Source organism: Amblyomma maculatum, chromosome 2 (assembly GCF_055883805.1).
Source record: "Amblyomma maculatum isolate TAMU_Amacu chromosome 2, ASM5588380v1, whole genome shotgun sequence".
NCBI lineage: Eukaryota > Metazoa > Arthropoda > Arachnida > Ixodida > Ixodidae > Amblyomma > Amblyomma maculatum.
Window position 1 is genome coordinate 115,647,882 of NC_139345.1, and position 17,081 is coordinate 115,664,962.

The window sequence follows — 17,081 nt, forward strand, 5'->3', positions numbered from 1 at the left end:
GTTCACATTTTAAAATATTTGCACACCCCTACACATAACAGTTCACTGGTCTTGACAAGAACGGAGAGGTAACATAACAGTCTGCTCATCTCGACAAGAACGGAGGGGAACCCATTTTCGAGAGTGAAATTTATCACCTGCAGTATAATATGGCATCAAGCGTACTCACGGGACTTGTTTCTTGACACGAGGACAGTTTGCCCAGAGGCACTGGAACTCGTTGTTGTCTGTAAAAATGGCATATCTTGGTGTTACCTTTACGCGGCCGGTGAACTCAGTTCCATGCATGGAAAAGGAAAGGACAGGGAAAATTATAGAGAGTGTGTAATGCACAAAGGTAACTAAAAGATCTGCACTGAGCTTTCTAAGATCTTTATGCTGTTCAAGAGAGGTGTGAACAACCACATCCAATGAGCTTAATGCCTGTACGTACAACCAAACGCTATAAACACAATCAGTGCATATTGGATAATACACTGCCAGTATGAGTGTTACACTGCTCATAAATGATCCTAAGAATTGACACCTAGCGTTTACAACTTCTTCATTGCACCCCCCAATCCCCCTTCAGCTTCCGAATGATGACAATGTGCACCTGGAGGAGGTTTGGCAATTCAGGTTACGATGATAAAAAATTGAAAAAAAAAAGAAAAGAAAATAAATTGTTTTAACTGGTGCATAAGGCACCACATCGAATTCTCAGGTGCTGGGTTCACTGTATTAGGCGGCAAAAGCTTGCTAGAACTCATTCCAATTGCGTTGATCTGCCGTCTTATCACAACTACTTGAACCCGTGACTCAAACCTGGGAAGAAAAATGGTTTTCTCTCTGTGTCTATAATGCTCCTGTATTGCCTTCTTGTAGCAGTGTTTAAGAACACAAATTGTACAAAACAACCTGATGGTTTGAAAGCTGTGCCCTGCAGAAACTAACAAATATGTAGCCACCTCAGTAGGAAAAACAGCAATGTTTAACACTGCCGATCAAAAGCCAGTTAGCTTAAAAAAGATGCCACTACAGTAACGCTTTTCAGTCCGACACACAATGCGATGGCTTCTTATGCTGTGAAACTCAATATAGCGCTGACATTTCTTGCACCTGTCATGGAAAGTGCTGCATTTAACTCACTAGGTACCAAGTGGTGTGTTCCTGAGGGCTTGGTACAAGGCTAACCTGCATGCAATCAGCCTGTACTACAGACAATAAAATGATGAAGTCCAAGCCAGTCTTGCTTTAGCATTCCCCAGCCAAATTCAAACTACAATTCAAGGTTTCAACACTTCAGGCAACAATATAATATACAAACTGTGTCACCTAAGACTGTTAGCAACATCTAACAGTAGGATTTTTTACTTACAGGAGCGCCATCTTCAGCACAGTAATGTCAGTGGTGATGAGCATTAAAATACAGCTAAGTTGTGCTGACTAGCAGGCTGGTGACTTATATCTAATAGTTAGCTCCCAAATGAGGATCTTCATTTATTGAGAGGTTTGTAGCCTGCCACACGTAAGATTCAGATCAGTTCTTGTTCTTAGATTCTCGAATGCGGCATTCTCGTCGCTAAGGCAGCACAAGGGGCTAAGGGGCATCACGCGAGAGAAACTAAAGACGTGCAGAAGAAGAGATGAAAATCATGTTGGGGTCGCCACCTATTGACTGACCAGAGGCGCCCTCTAAGCTGAAGCCCAACCAGGGGTGCTGGGAATACAGCACTTAGCATTCTGTTCTGGAGCGGCGTGGTCGCCTTGCTCTCTCTCCAGGCCTTGGTGGCTGGTGGTCGCCTCCCGGCACGTCAGCACAGAAATGGCCACACAAGAAATCGCAACTGACGGCGTAAGTCAGCACGCACAGGTGTCTCTTGCTCTTTCAGAGCACTTGGGTGGAAGTGGCGAGCATTTGACAGGCATGCGTAGCACATGCTTGTATGCATGGCTAGCACACTCTTTGACTGCATGGTTTTTGTTTTGCTTATGTGCGCTACCAAAAGTTCCTTTCCGCAGCAGTGGCGACAAGAACGGCGTTTCCGAAAATAAGAATGACTGCGTTTCGATGAAAGCGAAATGGAGAGGCGTCCATGTGCTTTGCAATGCCAGTGCACGAACATCCCCAAGTGGTCAAAATTAATCCGCAGCCCTTCACTACAGCTCCTCTTTATCTCTTTCATTCCCACCTTCCTCCCTTCCCTTAAATCAAGATTCAGGTGTCTACAGAAAAAAAGTGCGACAGATACTGCCCCCTTCCTTTCCTGTAAACCAACAAACTTTCAGTAACTGAGCAGCCTAAGTGTAAAAGTTTAAAAGTTGACTGTATAGCTGAACCCCACTATAAGCGACACTAATGTAACAGAGACACTATCCACCCAAATGGATGGCTGCCCTATGACTTTCATTAATTGGACCTCTTTTTTAACAGACATAGGATGTAGAAGACAACAGGCTATATAGGACAAATTAGCATTGAAGTATGGTACTCAGTCTTGCTTGTAACAGACATTTTAACATTAGATGCAGCCCCATCTATTTGCAGGTTCAGTAGCAGCTATAGTGAAAACAAAAGAGAAGAGGCACACCTATGCCGTCATTATTAATTACAACTTCAGCAAACAAAGAGCAGGTCAATCAGCTATGAAATGACTAAAAGAAGCCCTCCAGTGGGAATGCAACATAGAGAAGCTCTTCAGGCTTGCCACAAAGAGCACAAGTGCGACTGCATATGCTAGCATCTAAGCGAGAATTTTGAAAGCGCACGTTTGGTTCTTCAATTAGTGAAGCTTCCTATCACGAATTACCATAGGTGTTGCGTCCACTAGTCTGAAGAATATAGCGAGAATTATCTATTATGTTGCATTTCAGTATGAGCGACAATTTATCTGCTAAATGTAAAGAAAGTGCTCAGCTGGTGCCACTGACATAAACAAGTCATTGTACCTAGAAAGCGAGACATAGCCAAGCCAAGACCAAAACAAATGACACAAAAACAGAAGTGGTTCTGCTTTGGCAAAACCAATTAAACTTCTCTGTTTCTCTGTTTGCTGCTCAACCAGTTTCAACTCCACTCAGAAATGCCTCATTTGCTTTTCATTTATTTTTCGTCTCAGTAGCAACATTCAAAGATTTGTTACTCACAGCCGCTGTTACCCTTTGTCAAACAAGCATAAATTTCTGAGGGATATTTCTGCTGGTGATGTTTCATAGTTATGGCTGCTTCTAGCACCTTGGTGGTAAGTTGGTTACTTTTACAATTCCGTGGCACTTTCTTTACTTGAACTCTTGCAGTGTTACCAGACACATAACTTTGTTGCAAATCGCTATTTGTGGTGCCACGTCACATTGTGATTCCACTTTGCAATCGCTGCAAACATAGCTTGCCAACATATACAAATTTGCCACATCGGCCATGAGGCTCTTGGCCTGATTTTCAAGACAGAAGAGGCTGTGTTGAACAGCATCAATGCAACCTTGAAGCAGACCAAGATTTAGAATTATTTCAGCAGTAAATAAATGTAAGAAAGTTGCGAGGTTTGGTCAGTGTGTGGTTGTCCACGAAGCAAGTGCAATATGTAAATGAAAGCTATAACAACATGATGCACCCTTCTTTTTTGCGTATTTTAGCCATAGGATGCCTGCGCCGAAATAAGGTCTGGTTATAAAATGTAAACGTGGTTCCCTGCTCATAAGGAACCTCTCATATAAGAGACAAAAACTGCTCCCCAGTACATGTCCCTTATAAAGGGTTCAACTGTATTAGTTACCAGCTTTTTATAGTTAAATCTTAGCTGCATTTTTGTGCATGACACCTCTGACAATGCTATTGTTAAGAAAGCGCTCTTGAAAAAGCCTGTTTATAAGTATCTTGAATTTGAGAATAATCACTGGCCCATTTCTATATTATTACGCACCTCATACTAGCCCTCGCCCTCCAAAGAAAGCCAGCCAGCAAAGCTAAAGCCGTAAGTAAACAATATTTTACAAGGAATTCAATATAGATGTTTTCAAATCAGTCAAACAGAATGCAAGGATAGTTGGTGCATTTTGAAAAACTTTTGCAGTGTGCAAACACACACACAAGAGCAAAGAAGTGGTAGGACTGGCGCTACTGACTTGCGACTATTTTACATAAACACATATCATGCACTACGTACAGACAAGTTTCACTCAAAATTACGAGACTGAAGCACATGTTAGCCAACAGGTTAATGACACTGTCGTTGAAACTTTCACTGCATTACTGGTAAAGTGAGCAGTTAATTCCATGAAATGCTCCCCCTAGTTGTTCCTTTGCTCTACAAAATTTAAACCCAAACTGGCACTATAATTTATTGCCAACGCAACCATATGTGACCAGGCAGATTTGCAGTTTGTTCATTCCTCTGATCTCTCAAGTATTTGGACTGTAGCGCACAACTTTTTCTTCTTTCTTTCTTTCTTTAGGGCCTTGATGACAGAATATAGGTCTCTTGAGATACGCAATGAATTGTTTCTGCTACCACTGCAGCATGATGTGTAGAGGTGAATATTTCACCATGGAAAAGCAAGCCTACAGAAAGGATAATACTATTTTCCCTTTATTGCCTACACCTTGCACACTAGCCATAATACTGAAGGCCATTCCCTTTCGAAAACCTTAACGAGGAGTCAGCTGAGCTACAAGATTAAAAAGTACGGTTCATTTTCCTGTTTTTTACATACGCGACTGTTTCCTGCTGCACACTTCCTGCATTCAGTGATAATTCTCTGCCTACTGGTTGGAGCTATGACATGCACAGTGCATAAGCATGCCATGCAACAGGGGACAGAGGGAGGAGGAGAAAAAGGGATAAAGCAAAAACGAGTACGCCCGGGGGGGTGGAGGCCGTCGGGGTGGTCGTGGCAGACGAAAATGGAACACTCACGCTTACCCTTGAACCCCAAATAGGACTGGTACACCTGTCCATTGGGGTCCTGGGCCAAGTGGTCGCACAGGTCCTGCTGGTTGTCGTAGCTGGCGTCGCAGCCGTCCCACTGGCACTCATACACTGTGGTCGAGAGGGTGGCAAAATCACCGGGCGCAGGCGTCACGCTTCCCGCGGACAGGGAAGAACGCGTGGCATCGCGGCTGCTCTCTCCTCCTCCGGCTCCCCCTCCCCCGCCGCCGCCACCGTGGGCCGACGAGGAAGCAGGGCTCTGCGGGAGGCTGTCGTTGGTGTCCTCCTGGCTGAGGTTGAGGCGCGAGGCCCGCTCCTCGTAGTCGGCCTTCTGTGGCGCCTGCAGGTTGCGCCACTGCACAGCGCACGGCAACCACCCCACCCCCAAGTTAGAGGGATGCCGGCCAGACGTCCATATCATGGCTGCTTTTGAATGCTGAAGCTGTAGGGTCCACTATGCCGCATTGGACATGCGCCCTAATAAATACTTTCGCATGTGGCTTCAACATCTCAACTGTTCACCCTATTCAAGAGGTACGTTGGGAAGGAATGGTATGCACTCCAAAGAAACCGTAAATCACGAGAAGTGCACTGTTTGCAACAAATGAATTCCAATTACTTGAAGCATGGGAAGCAGGCAGACACAACAATGTGCCCCAGTGTGCAATATACCATTCAGTGATGACGATGAATGGTGTTTGATTACTGGAAACCACAGGGATACAGGACTGCATGGTGGTATTTGCAAGTGCATAGTCGAATATACTACAGAAGCATGCCAAACACAGATTACAAGACCCAAAATGCTACTCCCAAGGTTAAAGTACTCAAGTGAAGCCTCTCTGCAGCATGCATTAATTTATGCCTACCTTAATTACTGAATACACTAGAGGTACTGAGCATTAATGAAACAGTGAGAACAGCAGCAGTTGTAGATCTCACTTTCTGCTTGTATATTCGCTGTGTTCAGATGCCAAAGCTTGCAAGAAATGCAATATCGAGTACGGTTTCATGCCATACTAACAGCTCTAGTATGTAACTTGAAAGATTCTTTATTTCATGCCAGTCAAGCAGCCTTTCAACAAACCAGCGTGCATAAGTGGAATTTACATGTCAGTCAGCAAACGCTGGAAGCAAGACTTTCAAAAAGTTTCTGCCATCAATACAACTGCTAGTTGCAGCAGTACATACTCATCACAGGCCACCAATGATGAAGATGGTGTGACACAACCTCCGATCAATGAACCTTCCTGAGAAGGTATCATGCTTTGGATGAAGACAATAACGATGACCAAGTGGCGAGGGAAGGCCATGCTATTAGGTCGAGTGAGTTTAGGGCAATCTTGCGAATGATGCCGCTGGCCATCAAACCATGTCAGTGCGAATGTTAGCTTTGTACCACATGAAAAGACAGTGGACAAAAGCATAAAAGAAAAAGGCGAGGCTGCCAAAAATCTTGCACTACATGCTTCTAACAAGGCTAACGTACAGAGGCCATCAAGCAGAAAGGCAATGCAGAGACGCGCATCACAGAAGCAAGCAGTAGCAAGCAGGGCTGTTGAGTGAGTCATGTTATGAACAACGATGAGGCCAAGATGCAAGTGTCTGTGAAACCATGAAGCACAGGAAGCCAGCCAACCGGTCAGCGGATCTCACCTCGTTGCCCACAAGGCGACTGATGTCTCCAAACGAGCGGTCAGGGTTGGACTGCACTATAGACTTGCGGATTTCACTTGAAAACAGCAAGTAACCCGTGACGACACGCTTGGAACTCTTCTGCGGCGTGCCAGGGAAAGGGGGGGGAAGAGACAATGTGAGGGAACTGCTGTTTCGCCCCAGCATAGTGGGCCCAAAGAAAGATGGGGGTATGGGGACGGACCTTTTTGCCAGAGGCAGATGACAAGTTGCTGTCATCTCTTGCCAAGACAGAGCAGGGGACGTCGTTGGACTCCTCGTTGTCTGTCTCAGACAAAATCCGGGATGGCATTGGGGACATCTCCTGTTTGGTGGAGGGGGAGGAGGAGGGGGGGTGGGGGGCATAGCGATGCTAATAGTACAGAGAAGTTTGGATATGGCACTGTTGAATGGCAGTGCAACCAATGGGGTTCAACTTGTTCCTGCACTTTGCAGTAATAAATCTAGAACCAATATCTTTTAAGCATTCGCCAAAAACTCATCAGAAGCTCAAGTAATCCAAACCCGAAATTGAGTTCTAATCAGAAGTGTGCAAGTATAAAATTTTTTGGTGACGCAAATATGAATAGCAAGAATTGTGTGCGAATCAAACTGAATATTCAGAATATCATTTGTAGGTCAATTTTGAATAGAAAGTAGAAACAGGTGCCATTCCGTAAAACCACAGCTATGAAAAAAAGGTGTAGCGCAAATTTTGTTTTCATCCATCAAACACTCTCGCAACCCAGAAGTGAAGCTAACCGCTAACCGCCCTGGTTAGCTGAGTTGGTAGAGCGACTGCCCTGGAAAGGCGGTGGTCCCGGGTTTGATCCCCGGACCAGGACGAATTTTTCTTTAGCTCTTTAGCGACAAAGTTTCTGAGAAAGCTGTATAGCTTTCCTTTGTAACCGTATGACTGCACTTGGGTGAATGTCAATGAGTAACTAATCCCTTATTTCAAATCTACTCCACCTTGGGGGATTCCCGTATTTGACCAAACCAGAGGTGAGAGTATGAAACTATGCCGTGTGGATGGTGCGGCTCCATTTTTCCTGCGTGCGGATCATAGTGCACGCTGCATATTGCATGGGCTGGCTTTGAGGTTTCGTTTCTATCATAAGCTTTCGTTTTCTCACCTGTGGTGAAAATATGAAGTTCCAAAATTCCAATATACAAAAACTGTGAAGGATAACAGTGGTCACCGGGAAAAAAACTGCAGCCATGCGTGACATAGCTACATTCCACAAGCCCTACTTCAGTGCGCACCAAGTCTCTTATCGTCGTGATCGAAATCGAGGAGATCGCTGGCACCCATTCACATTATTTGGTGGCACAGTTGCAGTCGCTTGTCGACTGTATCGTAGCATGGCGCTTCACTTTGCTCTGCAGCCGTATTCCGCCAACTGTCCCTGGTTGTCAGTGTACTGGTTTTGTGCAAGACTTATCATTACCACACGATGGCTATAGATTCTACGAGGAAATAACCAGTTAACTGATGTAACATATGTGAATTACTCTAATTCAGAAGTACCGTTTGAATATGCTGTGGTTGTTTGGTCAAAAGGTAGCTCATTGAGAACGTAATTCCCAAGTGCTCAGGAGGATAAAATACTTCAAATAGTAAAAATGCAGCGTGAATCGAATCAACCAGCTAATACTATCTCCAAACAATCCAAATTTCCAAATATTCGCACACCCATAGTCCTAATGAGTCCAGTAACACAAACTACGCAAACTTGAGTAATCACAACAATGTATATAGCAGTATTAACAAAGGTGTCAGATACAGTCCATGTACAGAATACTAACAAAAGGCTGCAAAAAAAAAAAATAATAATAAAAAAAATAAGCACACTGTTCCATACCCCTCTCAGTTTCAATAACTAGAGTTAAACCATTTCTTTACTTACGTCTCCTGTAGGCTGCATGTCAGCACCATCGGCAAGGCCAGGTTCACACTGATAAAAAAAGTTTCTGCATTAACAAGGTGGCCATAAAATTACAACCAAATCAACCCCAGTTTTATAACTGCAATTTATATACTCGCATTGAAACGGCACTTGACAGTGCCTTTTTAAACACAAAACAAGCTTGTAACCTAAGTATATAGTATGTATTCCAATTCCAAACTCATGGGGAGCTAATCCCCAGAAGACAAGTTGGGCGTAAAAAACAGAGTGTATTGGAGATGCGGCCACAACGAAATCTTACGCTCAGTCTTTAAGGGTATAATGAGACAATGTCAATGACTCTCACCTACCGTTTCCCTTGAAGATCCTCGTTTGCACAAATGCATTTTTCTGCTTGCTTAATCATTGGTCCCTCAATATGTGCCCTCATCGTCTCACACATGCTCATTAGCATGGAATTGTAGACCACCACACAAACATGTAAACCCTTGCTTTAACTGAGTAGTAGGAATGTGCCTGCATGGCCTAGGGGTAGCGTGCCTGACCCCGGCTACAAGGGTGTCACAGAGGGTTAGACATTATTTCAACCTCCCAACTCCACCATATAGTGCTGACCAACAACGCCAGCCCCAGGTTTTCTGCAGAATAATACTTTTATTACTATGGCATTAAAATAAATGACACAGTGATGCACGCTGCCTGTGCTCATTTTGTAATACAGCCTCCATGAAATGTTTTCTTTGTTACTCAGCCAGTAGTTCCGGTCGTTGAGAAAAATGTCAATATTTATATTTCTACAATTTATTTTCAAACTGACAGACCCTAGCGCTCTAAAAATGATTGCATCATAATGTTTTGATCTTCACTGCAATGTGCAGTGCGTCACTCGAGCTACCGAGCGCTACTTTCGATGGCAAAATCCTCCTAGAAAGCACCTCCGTGGCACAACTCTATCCTAATGTTTATAAATAGTATTTTGGAAAATGCAGTACATGGCCAGGTGAACAAAAACAATTTAACTTTATAAGTTAAACTGGGATAAATAAATGGTTGCATGCAAAAGATGCTATAGTTCAACAGCTCCTGCTCTTACCTTTTGGGGATTGATGGGATTTTTGAAATAATACACCTCGTCCGGTGTTACAGCCTCGGAGTGAGAGAATTTCTGCAAAATTAACAACTTGTGGTTAGTAAGTGACATGCATCATTACGATAAGAATTTAGTACCGAGTGAAAACGCACATAAATGAACAAAAAAAAAAAAAGCTAAACAAGTGATTTAAGTCATACTTAGAAGAATATACTCTAATGCAAAATATACCTTGAGCCCTTTGTGTAGCTTTCGAATCTGCCGTTCTGCCTCAAGGTAGCGAGATTCACAGATATAGACGTCGGACTCGTTGATTTCTGTCAGTCGACCTGCAGCAAAAATTTGAAACCTTATGAAACCCCTTCTGCACTTCACCTAAGTAAGGGACGAATATCGACATAGGAATTAAAAGGCAGTCTTGCACTAAATCTCACAAAGGAGTCCCCTGACAAGCAACAGAAGTAAAACTGCAAACAGAGTGAGTTTGCAGTGAAGAGCAATAAGAAACAGTAAAAGAAATATGTTGCTTGACAGCAAATTAGTGTGCTGTGTTCTAATCAAAAAAATGCTACACATTCCCTGAAAACAGAGCTTTTATAAGCTGGAAAAGGACCAAATTTTAAACACAGGTAGGTACGTGTCAGAAGAACCAAAACTGACTGAATTGGTGCATTATTGGAGAACTAAAAACAGTGCCGTGATGACGGACGCGAAAAAAGAAGGCTTGTCCTTCTTTCTTTCACGTCCGTCGTCGCGACACTGTTTTTAGTTCTTCAAGGAAGGTGTCACCATCACTGGCCGATTTCACCGAAAATTGAGCGCACCAACACAGCTTTCTGAGCATAAATCCCAAGGCTGGGCTGACTGCCATTCACTTTCGAAGTGTGGCTATGGAGCACTTTCGATGCAAACACCCGTAGATTTTAAAAAATGCCATCAATAAATTTTCCCCTTGCAGCTGAAAATATAGCCAGAAGGAAATCACCAAGGAATCAATTTTCACAAAAAACAAAAACTGCGTGGTGTTCTCCTCAGTGTTCCCTATAACATGCTATCACGTCCAACGTGAAGTAAAGCAAAAGAAAAAGGAAGAACCCAGAGACAGCATGGAAAAGTGATGTGAGAGTACTGAATTACTATATAGCAGCTAACAGTTAAAATTGACAATAAAACCTTGCTTAGGCGCAGTAGCAATGAACACCAGGCCTCCGCAAATGCCCAGCTCAATGTTTGGGATATGTTCTGCATTATAACACACATTTACTGCAACATTTTAAAAAAGATACAGTTGAATCCAGATACATCGAATTCGAAAGGGATCGTGAAATATTTAGATATAGTATTGATAATTCTATATACAGAAATCGGCTTGAGGCGCCACTTGCTATCGTGAAAAATGATACCATATTTGTCGCGTAATCAACCTCCTCGCATAATGAACCCACTTTCCACTTTTGCCGCCGAAAATTTGAAAAAAAAAAAGAAAGAAAAAAAAAACACCATTAGTCGGTGGTGCGTCTCTCCGTTTCGGCCGTCGCATCCACAGCACATCTACTGGCAGCGCGCCAAGATGTTGCCCAGCATTAACCTCACGGCATGTTTATCTTTTGACTTACTTTTGATGTTAGCACCTGTAGTGGCATGATGGCTTGATTGCACGAGCTTGGTTTGATTTATCACGCCATGCTTGGGCAGGCGGAGCACACTGCCACAAAATCATTGGAAAGCGTGATAGTTGGAAATGCCGTTTGAAGCGAACAATGCTAAAAGTCGGCATCATGGTCGCAACTGACCACATACTTTTGTTCATCCACAGATGCAAGGATAGACGACTCCCGCAAAAAAAAAATTTAAAAAAAAAAAAAATCTGCTGCTTCTTAACATCCGCAGCCAGTGTAACTTACACTACGCCATAGGTTAAGCATGACAACGAGAATGGACAACTCTCGCAAAAGAAAAAAAAAAACCTTCCACTTCTTGATGTCCACAGCCGCCATAGCTTACGCTACGCTGTACGTTCAGCATGACAACAGGAATGGTCGACTTTTGTAAAAAAAAAAAAATCTGCCGCTTCTTAACGTCCGCACCCGCCATAGCTTACGCTATGCCACACGTTCAGCTCGGCGATACAAGGCATGCATCGCACATCACCTGCCGTGCACAGAGGGTTTACAATACACACTGGAGAAAGCTAAGAAAGCGTCCGACATTCTGTCTGCCACGGGCTGAGCTGGCTTGTCGATGCATACGTAGTGCGTACTGCTGTGAATGAAGACTGAGAAAGCTCGGCAGAAGAATGGGCATACCCTTGCGCTTCGTTCTATCGCGTTGTTTCTCCTCTCCCGGACACCACAGCTGCATTAGCAGGGTCTGCTCCGCACCAGCCGTTGCCAAACTGGTTCCCTTTCATTCCTTCACGCATATGGCTTGCAAATGTCACATGCGTGCGGCAAACGATCATGGCAGATGCGCGCACCTTTGGGAAAAGGGCGCGGCGCTGCTCTAGACCAGCCATCGCAGAAATGTTTTCTCTCGCGCCTTCCGCGTGTGGCCGCGTGGCTTGAAAACGGCCGAGGGTGATGCGATCGTCTTTGGGAAAGGCGCACCTTCCTGGTGCGGAGTTCGATATATATAGAACAACTGGTGAAACCGGAGTTCAATATACAATGCAGCTTTCCTATACTTTTACAAGAAATTTTCAAAGGGATATTCCCTAAGTTCATATAGCTAAAATTCAAATTATCCGGGTTCGACTGCATCAGCTTCAAAATGCCACAGCACACACTCCGGCACACTTTTGCTGAAAGAACTCGCCAAATGTTTACAAACATCCACCTCCCTCATTACCTTGTGATACTAGAGAAAAAAAAATTGCATGGGAAGGTTTAGTTTACATGTGTTTCTATGGGTAGTGTTGCACCTAGTACCCCAGCTGGAAGTGACTCCCTTAACACACATACTGCGGTGTTTTGAGCATATATGCCCCTCATTGTGCTCTAGGATGCACACGACCTTTCTTTCCAAACAAACGTTTTAGGTGCAATGCGAAATCAAAAACTTGTGAGGTTCGCCCCTGACTGTTACCCCTAGCCGTAACCAGCCAGCAACAGCAATGCCAATGCATCTTGCCCCTGTCGCAGATAGGTGTTGGCCTATGGAAGTGTGGGGGGTATGCTCACAGGTGGAGTATTCCTTGCAGTCCAGCACACTACAGCGGCCAATGATACTCAGCAGAGGGTTGGTGTCCTCGATGGAGCTAAGGAACACCTCCTGGCGGTAGAATACTCGTGAAGGCTGGTGCTGGATCTCACTTGGCAGCACGAACCAGGGACCGTGGTAGAAGCCATTTCCCCTGTAACAACAACCCACCCAAATGCAGGACGCATGAAGAATGTGAGGAAAGGCAAAAGTGTAGCCACGGTAAGCACCACATGGACTTCCGTCAACAGTTCTGCCCTGAGATCAGCTAGCAAAAATCCCTCTCTGCTGCAGAAACACTGGCAATGCCCCAGTCTCTGATCAGACTATTCTGATGGTGTTTCATCACATCTGCATTGCACTGGGAGGAATTAAAAAGTTATTTGACAACATATAAAAAATATAGAGGAAGAAGAAAAGACATTGCTTCACATTAGCAAACCAAGCTCAATGTTACTGGTAAAACGAAAAAAAAAAAAAATAAGACTAGTACAGTGAGTACAATGGAACTCAAAGAACTGACATTCAACAGCAAAACAGTGTCTGCGAATGCATCTCTCCTCAGAATGAACTCGGTTAAGCTGAATTATAAGAGCACAAAAAAAAAAAAATAAGAAAGGAGATTAAAAAAAAAAACAGACTCCTATTCAGTTTTCTCAAGATGTCATGGCATAAAACTGTTAACACAACCCACCCAATTTCAGCATGTTGTTGGCTAACACTAACTACTGCAGAGTGAAAGTTACTAGCATTTCAATACAACACCATCGGCACACCTTGTGTCATGAAAAATTGCAGTAGTATTTACAGCCCAGAAACCTCCGAGAAAGTGTTGGTAATCCTAATGAGAAATGAACACAGTAGCGTGTGGGGATCCCTCTGCATGGACCCCCTCTAGCAGTAACCCCCAAAGTCTGCCTTTATCACTGCTGCAAGCACGTGCTTACATCTTAGATGGTTTAGAGGTAGTGCCCTCTTCGCGGCACAAGAGACCCAAGAACGATCTCCACTTTCACTTTTTAGTATAGTGCAATTACTCTTAATTTACTTTCTTAGAGGTCCCAATGTAACTTCTGGCATGATGTCATCCCACACAAACCCTCACCTGACTACCATGTCACGGTCTAGCCTCATTCACCCTGAGGTGTGACATCATAGACCCTTTCAGCCAATGGGAATTACTGTCCCGCTGATATCAGGCTTCTCATTGTACGAGAAGTCTAGCAATATCGCATTAGTATGACGCAGAAGCAGACACATTTTAGAACTTCAGTTTGTACAGTATAATACAACTATGCTCAACAAAAAATAATGAAATGCATTGGTTGTGACTGGTGCTTGCTTTCAGTTTCAAATTTCACCTGCTGCCAAGTTACCTTGAATTTGTCATCACATTCTGGTGCAAGTTAGAAAACTGTACTGTCATGAAAAAGCCCCTCATAACCAATGCCAGAATGTTTAGAATCTCACAAATCTTCAACAGAAGGCATGGACACTGACGCTTTTCCCCAGGAGGAGACTGGCAAGAATGTGCCCCCCGAAAACTCTGAACTCGTACAAGCAAGGTAGGGATTGGTGTAATTCCTATTGTAACACGTATGAGAAAACCAACACTTACTCTCTGTCCATCCACATTTTATCGATGCGGCCAATAAGAGTTTTTGAGTGCTCCGTACGAACATAGCAGCAGTCACCTGAAACCATTCCAGCAAATGCAGCATTAATTTGTTGCGAACAAGGCACCCTACAGAGATGGGCACAAGGCTCATAAAGTGAATGTATGCGGCGCAATAAAGGTGACTTATTTGTTTAAAATGAGGCCACTACAGATGCTCACTTCTCACAGGAATGTTTCAAGGTTTAACTATTGGGTCTGCAAAACAATTTGTAAAAATGCGTATCACAATTTAGAGTACTTGTAAAGAACCAGGAAATCTGACATCAGTGAAGCTAAACAGATTACCTTCAAGGGATACAAAATGCACAGATTCCCCCCCACAAAAAACAAGACCTCGTTTTCTGAGAAAAGCACACAAATCAAACGACTGGAGCAAGTCACCATTTAATTTTCCAAGTCACGGGTGGGTGCAAATGAATGAGCCTTTCCAATCTTAAATGACATTGATTGAGTGTCAGTGGCACAGAAAAATTATTACCAGCAACCGCCCAACTAAATTTACAGCAGGATAAAGGGGCCTCTCCCATATTCCTAATCCATACTCAAGGAATCTTGCCACTGTGGCATGAAATAAAAGCACATTAACATTTCATGTGTGAATTATCCTGTCTGAAAGCCAGCTTTCCATGCTGAACAGAAACGGATACAACTAAGCTTATGGCACCAAAGAAGTGATATGTCCAATACTTAGAAGGTTAGATCTCTTGGCTAGATAACTAATCGCACGAGCTACATCAGAAATTTTATGCCTGTATATCAGTCAAAAAAAAAAAAAAAAAAAGATCTTGCTGCTGTTCTCAGCTGCAGATATGGTTAGAGACAAATACAGCACCAAGCAGACAATCCTCCTGCTTTTGCTCTGCTAGTAAAAAAAAAAAAAAAAAAGAAAGAAAGAAAAAAAAAAAGAAAAACAAGCCGAAAGTAACAACGCACAATTTCATAATCTCTCCATTCTTCTGTTGCAGGAACGAACTTCACAAAAAGCACGTAGCTTGATCAAAGCCCCTGCCACTCACCCAGCTTGAAGACTCCAGCAGGAAGATTGAGCTGCTCATAATACGTAATGCCATCTTCATCAGTAGGAAGGTTCACTGTGACATTCTGAAAGAAATCAATTTCAAATGACAGTGAAAAACCAGTCAACAATGCGTCATTTAAGCCGGGACATTTGGTTGCATGTGGGCCACGACATCAAGAAGTATCTCATCAAAATAAAACATGGCTAAGCAACAGGAAGACCATTTCCTCTCATCAGGAAGGCGCAAAGACCAGATCATGATTCAGGATATTGAACAGCTGTAAAAGAGTAGCCGAACTAACCACTTGCAAGTAACTGCCATGTTAATGAAAACATCCACACCACAGAGTCAAGTTCTTCCTCCCTGGCCTGTTAGTTGCAACATTATATGATCGTATTTGCCATCACAAACACACTTGAATGCAAGCATGTGCATATTGGATTTCAATAAATGCAACGCTTTTTTTTAAAGCCCTGTTCGTATCATATCACATTCGTGAATGCACTCCTCTCCAGAAGCAAATCATCAAAGCCCCAGAACCACCATTTCAAGTGATTACACAGCTCATAACTCACCGGTCGTGGCCGATCAACAACTTTAAACTCCTCATCAAGGCCGAAGCCCACAGAACTGCTGTTATCAGCGGAGCGCTCGACGCCATCCTTGAACACAGACGGCACCCGCACGGCCGACAGCATCTCTTCTCTGGCCACCAGCTGTGTGTGCTCATTTGGAACGAAGTTCCAAATCTAGGTGGCACAAAAAAACAGAAGATAAGACTGCTTCATTCACTGTTTTCATTACATTTTTTTTTTTACTTTTTAAATAAAGCATTCTTGGCCCTTTTGATTTGTCAGGTAAACACACCGCAAACGAAAATGTGGGTAATGTAAAATAAGAAGGGGGGCAGGGGCAGTCGTAAGACCATGAAGCATTTGTAACCAGCTATGGTTGCCAGTGGCAAGAATTCAGAATGCGGCCTTGTGCAGTGAGACTAACGATTGCGCTAGTCACCGCTGAACCAGATGTATAAACACCAAACTTGTAGATACCTACCCAAGAAAACGTATCAAAACAAAACCAAACCTGCACCAAGCTCCTTATCCCTGCCTCCTGTTAGGGGTCCCTTCCTCTCACCAAGAATAATGCTTCAAAGACTGCTCAGCATTTTTAGCAATTATGTAGGAACACATACCGAGTTTCTGATCATTAGTGTAGTATAAACTGTGCCATTAAATTTATTCCCTTCTCAAGCCCATTCTCTTTCTAGGAAGAGGCAGGTTTCATATCTCTTCCTGAGCCAGTTACCTGTTATTACATCTTTTTTTTTGCTTTCTATTTACAAGCCATTGTATTGCTCCTTGGTGGCTAAAACATCTACCTACTCTGAACATAATTCCGCCTCGAGTGAATCATCGGAGCCACTGGCCAGCAAGTACTATAGCTTGCAATGAAAAATGAATGTCTAAATCCTTTTACAAGCTGACTGCTCCTTTCCAAGTTAATACAAAATGCCTCAAGCATCTGACTCTGTTTCCATGAAGTTACTATGGTTTCCATCTTTATAAATCAATTTTCAGGTCATTACTTAAATAATTATATAATAAA

The 17,081-nt window shown here is 43.4% G+C and overlaps 1 protein-coding gene across 1 annotated transcript in view; it reads right to left on the minus strand.

Annotated features, from left to right (window-relative positions):
* LOC146199628 (protein polybromo-1-like) overlaps positions 1 to 17,081 on the minus strand; it is a 50,776-nt gene that overhangs the window by 12,996 nt on the left and 20,699 nt on the right. Inside the window, 11 exon segments of the mRNA XM_084595149.1 lie at positions 170 to 227; positions 4,893 to 5,259; positions 6,561 to 6,680; positions 6,784 to 6,903; positions 8,489 to 8,536; positions 9,582 to 9,653; positions 9,810 to 9,907; positions 12,758 to 12,930; positions 14,395 to 14,470; positions 15,471 to 15,555; positions 16,049 to 16,222. Of these exon segments, the coding sequence (XP_084451275.1) occupies positions 170 to 227; positions 4,893 to 5,259; positions 6,561 to 6,680; positions 6,784 to 6,903; positions 8,489 to 8,536; positions 9,582 to 9,653; positions 9,810 to 9,907; positions 12,758 to 12,930; positions 14,395 to 14,470; positions 15,471 to 15,555; positions 16,049 to 16,222 (1,391 nt within the window).